This window comes from Austrofundulus limnaeus, unplaced genomic scaffold (assembly GCF_001266775.1).
Source record: "Austrofundulus limnaeus strain Quisiro unplaced genomic scaffold, Austrofundulus_limnaeus-1.0 Scaffold201, whole genome shotgun sequence".
NCBI classification, from domain to species: domain Eukaryota; kingdom Metazoa; phylum Chordata; class Actinopteri; order Cyprinodontiformes; family Rivulidae; genus Austrofundulus; species Austrofundulus limnaeus.
Window position 1 is genome coordinate 154947 of NW_013952603.1, and position 11171 is coordinate 166117.

The 11171-nt window shown below is 40.7% G+C and overlaps 2 protein-coding genes across 2 annotated transcripts in view; one reads left to right on the plus strand and one right to left on the minus strand.

Moving 5' to 3' along the window:
- The window catches only part of ppp1r16a (protein phosphatase 1, regulatory subunit 16A), a 21562-nt gene extending 10895 nt beyond the window's left edge, over positions 1-10667 (minus strand). Inside the window, exons 1-2 of the mRNA XM_014018756.1 lie at positions 10596-10667; positions 1211-2161 (exon numbers count right to left, since the gene is read on the minus strand). Of these exons, the coding sequence (XP_013874210.1) occupies positions 1211-1457 (247 nt within the window). The 5' untranslated portion in view covers positions 1458-2161; positions 10596-10667. The remainder of the gene's footprint in view (positions 1-1210; positions 2162-10595) is intronic.
- Positions 10668-10686: 19 nt separating this feature from the next.
- foxh1 (forkhead box H1) overlaps positions 10687-11171 on the plus strand; it is a 12630-nt gene continuing 12145 nt past the window's right edge. The window contains exon 1 of the mRNA XM_014018757.1: positions 10687-10775. The gene's annotated coding sequence lies outside the window, so the exon portion shown is untranslated. The remainder of the gene's footprint in view (positions 10776-11171) is intronic.

Below are 11171 nucleotides of genomic sequence, written 5' to 3' on the forward strand. Positions count from 1 at the left end.
TGTCACTGAGGTCCTCCATCCATATTTTCAGTTGCAGCTGAGTCATTTTTGCTTTCCCCTCTCTGTCATGTGGATGGAGGACCTCAGTGACAAGAGGAGAATGTGTAGCGCTGAGCTAATACATATATATGGTGATAGCATTGTGGCTAACGCTAAAGCTAACAGGCTAAGCTGAGGTTCTTCTTCCATGGAGCAGCTCTGTTGTCCTCCATCTATATTTTCAGATAATGTGCAAGATTAACCTTCAGGGTGGATATATCTCGCTCGCACCGAGGACCCATCAACGTCATCATCTACCCAGAATGCTTTGCGTGTAAATAAAATGGCTCAGTCCATGTAATATATTTTTAAAAATTTAGTTTAAAAACTATATAAACTGAACAGACTACAGTATTTTCAGTCTTTATTTTACAGTTATAATAAATGTTTATCAAATAGTCTAATGTTACAACTAATCGTGGATCCCTTTAAAGCCAGTGCCTGTGATGTGAATATCCTTCAAAACAAAAAGTCAAAGAAAACACATTTATAATTAAGAAAATTGGTATAATATACACGATTTTACACTTTGTGTACATAACTGGCATATTTTCTTTTTAATTTGACCAAGATGAAATGCAACAGGAAGTGACATCATGAGTTTTATTTAGGAAAAAGGAACTCCATGGTTTTAATTTACTGAAAGAATATTATTTGAACTCTGACTCTTCTTCATCTCTCATTGAAAGTGACTCAAAATGGTCTAAAGAATATCAGATTCTTCTCTAGCACTGCTCTGTTCACACGAGGACATTACTCTCATGACATCACTTCCTGTCACTTCACATGCTAATAATTCATCCATTGTTCATCTCAGCAGCACGAATTTTTTTTGCAATATGTCGTCATAGTTATCCTTCCAAAAATGCATTAGTATTTATAGCAAAAATTTGATGTCACAGGCACTCTTTAGCCTAAATGTAAACACGTGTAGTACCTGCTTAATTCAAACTTAAAGCTGAATTCACATCATCACACCAAAGCTAACCTGTAATCTAAAAATGATGTTCCACTGTATTAAAACCAGGCTTTGGTTCTAATAAGGACTAAACATGGAAGTAAAGTTCCTCAAATGTAACAAAACCCAGGAGAGACACGCCCTCTCGCCTCAGGCAGTGTGTGATAATACCTTTATGTAAATATTCTCATGTTTTCTGTATTTTTAACCTACCCTCCTCCACATCATTGCGTGCAGCTGCGTCCAGCAGGGTGACGGAGTCGGGAAAAGTCACTCTGTTCGTGCGCGTCTTCCTCTTGTCCGCTTTGGCCCTGGACCCACGCGTTGCGTCCTTCTCCATCTGAGCCCAAGCTTTCAGCTGCTGAGCCCGGCGCTTCTGGGCGTGCTTTAGGCGCTCCGTGGCGCTCAGACGCCCCACGGTCGCCATCTCRGCCAGCAGCTCGCCGTGATCCGTTGCCATTGTGAGCTGCTTTGCTGGAAGTATTGTTTTTATTGCAGTTTGTTTCGCTCAGCCTCTGGGGGAAATAAATCCTTTTTCGGAGGTCAAAACTTCATGTAAGCCTGTTCAGCCTTCTGTCAGGCCAAACAGGCCTACATCACAGCCTGAACAACACAATAAAACTCACTAAATCCAGTGAAGAGGGGAATATATTTAAACTGGGTTTAACAAATTGTCATTTTTGCTGTGAGTCTCTTCATAATTCCAGAGAAAAGTTAATGTTTTCTTTTAATTAYAGCTCTTAATGTGCAAAAATGAACTGGTGGTGGAACGATGTCCAGAACTTAATCCAAGCTGCAGATTTCAGCCACTTTTCAGTCCTTCCATCCATTTCAGCTGTAGGTAAACTTGCATTAAAAACACTTGGGGATGAGAGAAAACAGCGACTTGAAAAGCAAAGTCAAACTTCTCTCCTGGTCGGACTCTCCTCTCACATTAAATTCAYATTTGTGCTGATYGTGTCCAAGACCTAGACCCAAAAGWGGGACRGGAWTTGAGAATCCATGCGGTGAACAATAAATCCAGTAACAGGAGAAATGTGCAGGACTTGGACCAGACCTCCAGCTCTAAAGGGTTATAAACTGAGAATACTCCAGAACTTGTTGATGCAGATGTACTCTCAGGGGTCTTCAGAGGAAGAGAGACTTGTTCTTTGGTGACACATTCTGTGGGCAAAGAGAGAGAAAATGTGAGCGCTACGTTACAGTACAATGCATACTGCACTCCCATTCCTGGTATCTTTAACCCCTGAGCTCCTTCTCCTCGCTCGCTCCTCTCCCAACTTCTCTCCCGAAGGAAACCTGAGACAGTGGGACGCTTTTCATTAATGATTGACGCTGCAGTCCAACACACTTCAATGGGTTGGGGATACCCACAGCATACGACGGAGGTTAAAAAAAAAGGTCAAATCATCGCAAATAAGTAACCGTCAGTGTTTGTGCAAACACCTGCAAACTCATCAAGATGGCTCTCATTWCCTTCCAGTACAGTTACATGACTCACACACACACACACACACCTCTTTCCAGGCTGGTCATATATTATTCAGGCCTTGGCCTGTGTGTGCTGAGAGGAAGGTCAACCAGAGGCACTCGCTAAGATAGAGAGAGTGACTGATAAGACAGCAGAGCTACTGCAGCAAACAGCCAGCACCTGTACAGGTGGGTGATGTTTCCACCCTGGTRGTTTAGAAATCAGGTCAACAACAACCAGTTAGAGAGTTCCTCCAGGACAGATCATCTTATTGATGTTTATAATTTCTGATTTTTTTTAATGTAACCCACTAGAGTTTGTTACGTGGTATAAACGAAACRGCAAAATTAAAATTCAAAACCCCTACGTGCTTTAAGCTGTCTTTGCAGCTCCCTTTAAGGTTTGTCAGGCTTAAAACTGCCAAAGTGAATGAACTATTTTGAGATAGTTGACCTCGTACCCATTGTCAGAAGTTATGCAAGGATTTCCTTAGATTGATGGAAAACCAAGCCTTCCCTTAAAAGGTTGGTAAGGTCACTGTATGCATCAGTCACTAAAACAATGCATGCTGGACAGTACACGGCTGAAACATTACGTATATTTAAAACACTCAAGATTGTGAGGCTATTTTAACTCATCCACTCCATAAAGAGGGCTTTAAAATGTCAACAGGAAGCTAATTTGTTTACCTATAAAGAAGTGAGTTACAGGTGAGTAAGGTCAAAGCTACGCCTGGTCAACAATTTTTTTTATTTTTGACAAACTCTTAAGGAACATAACATTCATATGGTTGGGCGATATTGGCAAAAAAATTAATCAGGATTAATTGTGGTATTTAGCCGATTAATATGACGATTAATCCCCTGGAGTCCCTGAATACATTTATTTCCTAGTCACGTGACTAATTTCAACGGAAAGATTTGCGCTCCATAAAAATCTGTTTCAAATTGTGTCCAAAGTTCAGACTTCAGGCATTATATGGAATTTTAAATTGTGTTGATAGACYAAGTAAACCCAGAGATATTATAAATAAATTACAGAACTTTTTTAAAAATATTCTTCATATTTGAAGTGGAGAGGAGCATCGAGCGGACTGATCAAAAATCTCCAGTCCGATTAATGTTTTTCTGTTTTTCTGATAGTAATTACACCATACAATTTGGCCAAACCCTAACTCATAGCCTGATTTTTTTTTTTGCAATAACCGTCCTCAGATCCTTGCCAAAATTACTTAAATATTATCTCGATATAGAAACAAAATGAAAGCTGAGTGAACTGCTGTCCAGGTCTCAGGGTGGGGTTTTTCAGAAAAACCCCAGCAGAGGCGTGAAATCATGCACGCGCAGTACAGACGGCTGCAGTCAATAGTTTTGCTGCGCTTGCACAAGTAGATGAACAACAGTAATAGTGGTGGATAGCAGAGTGCTGTTTGTTTTAAACTACTAATATTCACTTTAGGTCTTTGCTGGTAGCTCAAAAGAAAAAAAAGCTCTTGTTAGCTCTTTACTGAGGTCAGAATACATTTCATACACAGATAAGCAGTTTGATGGTTTAGGAATTGGGAAAGTGGGAGAAATGAACACACCATCATTAAACAGTCTAATAATAGGCTTTAAACGCACTCCTAAAAAAAGTACATTTGGACATTACGCAAGACTGAAACTTCATATTACTTTGTTTGACACAGACTGAAGGACGTTTGGTGAAGAAAAACTCCTAAAAATCCCTCTGGGGAAAGCAGCACTTGTCTCTTCCTTTGACAAACAAATGATCTCCAACACAGCTTTAACAGGACGGAGTCTGCTGCCTGAAGGAAAAAAAAAACAATCTCATTAACAACTTAAACTTATTCCTGGAAACGCATTACTTCTTACTGTTTGTAAACTCATCAACTGTTTTATTTAAGAACTGGTTATTAGTACCATGCTACATCAAAGGTTGAATTTATATCCTGTAATATTAGAAAATAACTAGTAAACAAAAAGTACATTAGTGAATCTGTCAACTTTGGCACATTAAATATCTATATCTGCCTCTAATACAATTATAAACACAAACATACACCGAGGCCACAAAAGTCTGTTTACAGATTAGCCGTCTTTATAAAGTGAGCCAGACGACACAARCGTTTGCCAAAGCTGATCAGAGCAGACTGTCAGAGGAAAGCCACGGACACTATGATGTTTACTGTTGTGTTGTGAAAACAAACAGCTCACTAACAGTCCAACAATAAAAAAAATGTTGCTATGAGAATCGTTTGTAACCATAATATATTGATTGCTTTACTTCACCTTGACTTCCAGACACACAAAAATGTAAGTTTTCCCTTAAAGACTGAAACTGGATTAGCCTGGCCCTCGCCTTCCTACGCAGCTCCGCTCAATTCTAGTTTCCCTTCACTGCTCCGTCTGTCATTTCTCCTATTGAGATGGATTTCGCTGGCAGATTATTAGCCGGGCCAATCAGAGAACAGAACGTCAATTTTCTGTGCAGTGTCTGCTTGTAGTTTATTTTACCTGGGCCAATCAGAGAACAGAAGGTGGAGTTTTGAATGACCTCGATGTTCTGCGCAGTGTCTGCTAGTTAGTTTAGCACACGGCAGTGGAGGAAGTGAATGAAGCCAGTCCGTATTGATAAGGCTTCCAAATTAAAATAAATTTGTCACAAAGCAGCAGCTCTCATTTACAGTCGTCTCGTTCGGCTCGGTATATTTCTCCTCTCAGTAGGGTTGTTTACAGCACACGCGATTTCCGGTTAGCTTCTTAGCTTAGCCTCCTTCACACCGACAACACAYACAWGCTTCAGCARAGGCCACGCCTCCTGCAAGAAATCGATTCAGTCCAGACCCTTGTACGAAGCAAAGTGAAGGACAGGGTCTGGTTTAAACCAGGCTAAAACTGTATACACAAAACTTAAAAAAAAAAMCACACAATGCATCGATCCCACACAACTTTCCGGGGTAAATATGTGACACTAAGAACATCAAAAATGTCACCAGAAGTTGTCAAACAGGAAGTATATTGTTTATAGATAAATGTTACAACACAGTTTGAAATAATCTGCTTTACTTCTAAGCTCACTGATTATGCTTTTGATATTTTTGAAAAAAAAAAAAAAAGAGCTATTATTAACTTTCCAACGTATTTGTTTAACAAACGGCAGCCTCGGTAGCATGTGGAAGAACCATACCCAGCCACAACAGCCTGATTATTCCATTCTTCAACCTGCATGTGTCACAAGTCAGCCAGTGTGGTTGTGATATAGTAATAGAGTCTCTAAGGTCGACTCTTTGTGAACTGATTCATTAAAAAGCTCTTCAGAGACAACTCTTCAGCAGTCCTACACAACTCCTTTTAGAGCTGGGTCAAATGAGCTGTTCCAAAACAACTTTTTTTGAAATGGACAATCCACTCATCTYTGCTTTTTAACACACAAATGTTGAACCACTCAAAGAGAAATAAATATCAACAAAAAAAACAGCTGACCAAACACAAACTACTTAATTCTTTGTGCTATACTTTGCTGATGATAATTATTTGAGAAATCCAAAGCTTCGACAAGTTTAAGAGAAATTCAAAAATACCTGGAAAGTAGTTTAGAGCAATGGTTCCCAAACTTTTTATATCTTCTGACCCACAAAATATCCACGGCAAAAACTTGTGACCCCAAATATTACTGGTCTGAGTACATAAACTTTGTTAATAACCCTAAAAACACAGGCTTTTTGACAATCTAAACAGCGTGTACACAAATATAAATACTTATTTATACGTTTTTGTGTTTCTGTAATAATTATAGGGAAAATTTTACATCAGCAATTATTTTATTACCTTTTAAATTGATTTCTGGAGATTATTCAAGGTGCTTCATGACCCATAATTGGGTCCCAAGCCCAACTTTKGGAACCAAAGTGCAGTGGTTCCCAAACTTTTCAGCTTTTGACCCACAAAATAACAGTAGCAGAGACCTGTGCCCCCAACTATTTTTGTATGATAAACATTTGTATCAGGTCAACCAATCATGGGCATAGAAACAATATTTATTATTCTACATTTATCCATTTTAAATACACTAACCTCACTCCTTTGTAACAACTAAGGCAAAAATGTAACTAATTCAGAAAATCTTTTCAGGACCCCACCTTGATGTTTCGGGACCCTACTTTGGGTCCCGACCCCAACTTTGGGAAACACTGGTTTAGAGAGTATGGATATTTGGTCTCATCACATACTGTGTATGAGGTGTTGAGGGGATCCGTTTTGGTGGCCTTAGGATCGCATCTCTGCTTTTTGCGGATGATGTGGTCCTGTTGGCTTCATCGGAACGAGATCTGCAGTTCTCGCTGGAGCGGTTCGCGGCCGAGTGCGAAGCGGCCGGGATGAGGCTCAGTGCCTCCAAATCCGAGGCCATGGTCTTGAGCCGGAAAAGGGCAGAGTGCCTTCTCCGGGTCAGGGGGGTTGCCCTGTCTCAAGTGGAGGAGTTTAAGTATCTGGGGGATCTTGTTCACGAATGGGGGAAGAACGGAGCGGGAGATCGACAGGCGGATTGGCGCAGCGTCTGCTGTAAAGCGGGCGCTGTACCGGTCCGTCGTGGTGAAGAAAGAGCTGAGTCAGAAAGCGAAGCTCTTGATTTACCGGTCGATCTACGTTCCTACCCTCATCTATGGTCATGAGCTTTGGGTCATGACCGAAAGAACGAGGTCCCGGATACAAGCGGCCGAAATGAGTTTCCTCCGCAGGGTGGCTGGACTCTCCCTTAGAGATAGGGTGAGAAGCTCGGTCATCCAGGAGCGACTCAGAGTAGAGCCGCTGCTCCTCCACGTCGAGAGGAGCCAGTTGAGGTGGCTCGGGCATCTGGTAAGGATGCCTTCTGGACGCCTCCCTGGTGAGGTATTCCGGGCACGTCCCACCGGGAGGAGGCCCCGAGGAAGACCCAGGACACGCTGGAGGGACTATGTCTCTCGGCTGGCCTGGGAACGCCTTGGRGTTCCCCCGGAGGAGCTGGAAGAAGTGGCTGGGGAGAGGGAGGTCTGGGCCTCCCTTCTGAAGCTGCTGCCCCCGCGACCCGACCCCGGATAGGCGGAAGAAAATGGATGGATGGACATACTGTATATTATCAATAAACCCATATATATAATAATAAAAATTAAAAAGTCATTAAATCAATTTAATGGTGAATTATTTAAAAATGCAAGTGTTTGTTGTTTATTTATTTAAGAATGGACAGTGCATATTACAGAACATGCCAGAATTAGTCATGGAGGCTAGTTTTGATCTGTAATCCCTCAAGGTCCTATAGATATAAATACAATACATTCAAATCAACAAGTTACTTTCATTAAAAAAACTCTAAAAATATGGCAAAAAGCATGTTTAAAAATAATAAAAAGCCATTTAGCACAACAATAATAATTCAAGGCAATACATTAAAAATACTAAATGGATAAAATAATCCTATAGTCAGTGTCTACACAGCTGATTATCCAGGAGCCATGATTTTAAGGCATTTAAGAATAATTTGAAGGATCTACTGGTTCTTATGCTTTCTATTTGAGTCCCCGCAAAAATGTAGGAAATGGGATTTCTTGGTTCAGACMAGACAGGAGGAAAACAGTGACACAGAAAGCACATTGAAGGAAAAAAAAAACACCAACATCAATCCGACATCTGCAGCATTTCTGATTTTTTTTTGTTATTTTTTTATCCAGTTTAACGACCCAACAGGAAGGGCAGCTGAGGAACCAACTTTCTCAGTAATGAATGAAGCTCTATGAACTCACACACACTCATCAGGTGGGCGGGACCCCTCCCCGCTCAGCCTCAAATCTGGCCACACGAACCCACCCACGTGTCGCGCCCACTGTCGTTCACCGCTGAACAACCGGTTTGGACCCTCCCGACCCGTTCGCTGGAACGAACACGGCTGAGTCGACGTGGCTTGACGGKTCGGGAACGTTTCTGCGTCCAATTTGAAACCGGGCCAGGTGACCCGAGCCGCTAGCCAAACGCACACAAACAGACAGCTTTTTGAACACGTACAGAAGAATCACAGCTGAATTAAATAAAAACTCATGTCTGAAACAGTCAAGACAAAACATCTGATTAATGTTTTTAGATTTCTTATTTATATTTCTCRAGGATAATGAGATGACAGCTGCTGGCCTTGCAGGAAGGACATAATGAGAAAAACTAGAAGAGAGGGACCTACAGTAAGCCCCGTCATGTGTAAAGATTTGCTCCATTTAATCGCTCTGAAATCTCAGTAAATCTGCCAAGAGGTCAATATGATGGAGGAGGAAAAAAGTGAAAGTGGATATATTGTAATAAAACATTTCCATGAGTTCTATCTGTATATCACGCTGCATATCAATAAACTGTGCTGTAAAACCTGGAAATATTTGACTAAGTATAAAGGAAATGCTTAAAAAGAACTTTGACCACGAATAAGGGCTTTCAAAACCCCAACAGCTATTAAGTTATTAATCAGTAATATTAAAGAGGAATATATTATCAACAATCTACCACAAAGGTCAATTAATCAGTGTTTTCCTAATCATGTCCTGCTTTGTTACAGGGATTTTATCTATGATAAGAAGGCCACACCCATTTAAATTACACTATTGTATTTAACATCATAAATGCCCTGTCACAAATATAGTTTTTTTTATTTTTTTAGATGACTTCCTCTGTTTTTTTTTTTTAACCAGAGCTTGATACTCTTACAAACGACTTCAAAAAACGTCAAAAGGCCTTAAAGGAATTTTAGGGCCAACTTCTAAGGGGTTAAAGTTAGGTCAGTCGGTAAATAAATAGGGATATAATGTCAACACAAACTCAATTTTCTAAACATGATGTCCCAGTGGCTTTCAAACCCCAAAACACATTACGGCAAAGGCTGGTTCACCCCAAAGATCCGGTGCCCCGGCACAAACAGAGCAATGTTGTATATGCTGTTAAGTGCCAGGAGGACTGCGACCAGTTATACATCGGGGCAACAGAGCAGCCACTGTTCAAAAGAATGTCCCAACACAGACGAGCTACATCTAATGGCCAGAACTCTGCAGTTTTCACTCATTTACAGGCCAGCGGTCACTCTTTCAGAGATGAGGATGTTCTCATTCTTGATAGAGAGGAACGTTGGTTTGAGAGAGGAGTAAAAGAAGCCATTTTTGTGAAGAAAGACCGTCCATCATTAAACAGAGGTGGAGGCCTCCGTTTTCAGTTGTCCCCCTCCTACAGCGCTGCTATTGCCAGTATCACTCCACCCCCTGTTAACAATAGGTGTTAATTAGGTGTCAACGATAGCCATGTGATGTGAGTATCAGTCACATGGAGGCAGGGCTTAAAAGCCTGAATTTTGCCTGGAACTCTCAGACTGAAGAAGTCTCTTGGATATACAATTTTTTTCTTTTTGACAAACTTAATATATTAAATTTGTGACTATTTATTTTCTTATATTTTGATTGTAGTAAAAAGAACTGTTTTAAAAGTTTATTTGAATACAAATACCAAATTAGGACCCCCAACTTATCAGTTTGTGACCCACAATGGGGACACGATGCCAACTTTTGGGACCTTCTCATRTGGGCATTCTTCGCCCTGAACTCTGACCTGCAGGAAGTCAACAGGTTCACGTACCGCAAATATTACGACGCTCGTGATGTGTTCGTACAGTTAAATGGTTATTGTGGGGGTATTTGCGTGATTAAAATACCATTTACCTCTTAAAGTTATTCTGAAATTGTAACCATGATTAAAAAAGGTCTAAAAGAGGCTTAACATCGTCCTGAACCACACAGAGCAGCAGATTAGCTAACTCTTAAGCTCAAACAAGTTAGCGCGACAGGTAAAGGTGAGCAACTCGTTTAATATGCTTTTGTGTGAGTATTTTATTTCCAGCTCTCAGGTATTAATAAAGGTTACGAGCACCTGTTGAGCGGAGCAGTCACGTGATGCTAACGTTACCTTAGCTGGCTGAACGGTAACGACGAATACGAACAAGTCAGGCCAGAGGGAAGTTCGCGAATTATCCTCCAAACTTCATTTATTCGAAATGAGGCGGATGAAACCGAGCWGGACGCACTCATTCGACACGAACTGAAAGGAAATACCGGTGGCGACGTCTTACCTGTTGAATCACCCGTGAATGGYGGCTCTGAGCGGCTGCGGTCCGCCGCTCCAGCTCCTGCCAGCCCTCCGGGGGAAATGCCTCACCATAACAACCGGACCTCCGCCTCCCTCTCCTCCCGCTGCGCGGCGTCCGCTAGAGGGCGCCGGAGCGCACCGTCGGTTTTATTAAYTTTATCAGGTAATTTATAGTCCATCCCAGTTTAATTTGTCTTTGGTTTATTTTAGATTTTTATATTTTAATCATGATTAATGAATGTTAAAAGCAGAAAAAAGTAATTTAGAAGTGAAAAATGAACATCATAAGGTCCTATAATTTAAGTATTGTAATGTAAATGCAGTTAAACTCAGTTATATTTTTATATTTATATTTTATTTTTTAAATAGATCAAGAATTAAACTCGTCAATTGGAGATAATCAAAAATGTTTCTTTCTTATTGTTATTTGTTGACATACTGATATATTTGTGCAAAAACAAACGTGAGGAGGTGCAGATGAGTGGTTCTGATTTAACACAAATTAAATTATTAAAGAGAAAAAAATTGTATAGGTCTTCTGGACGGGTTCTTCTCTAAT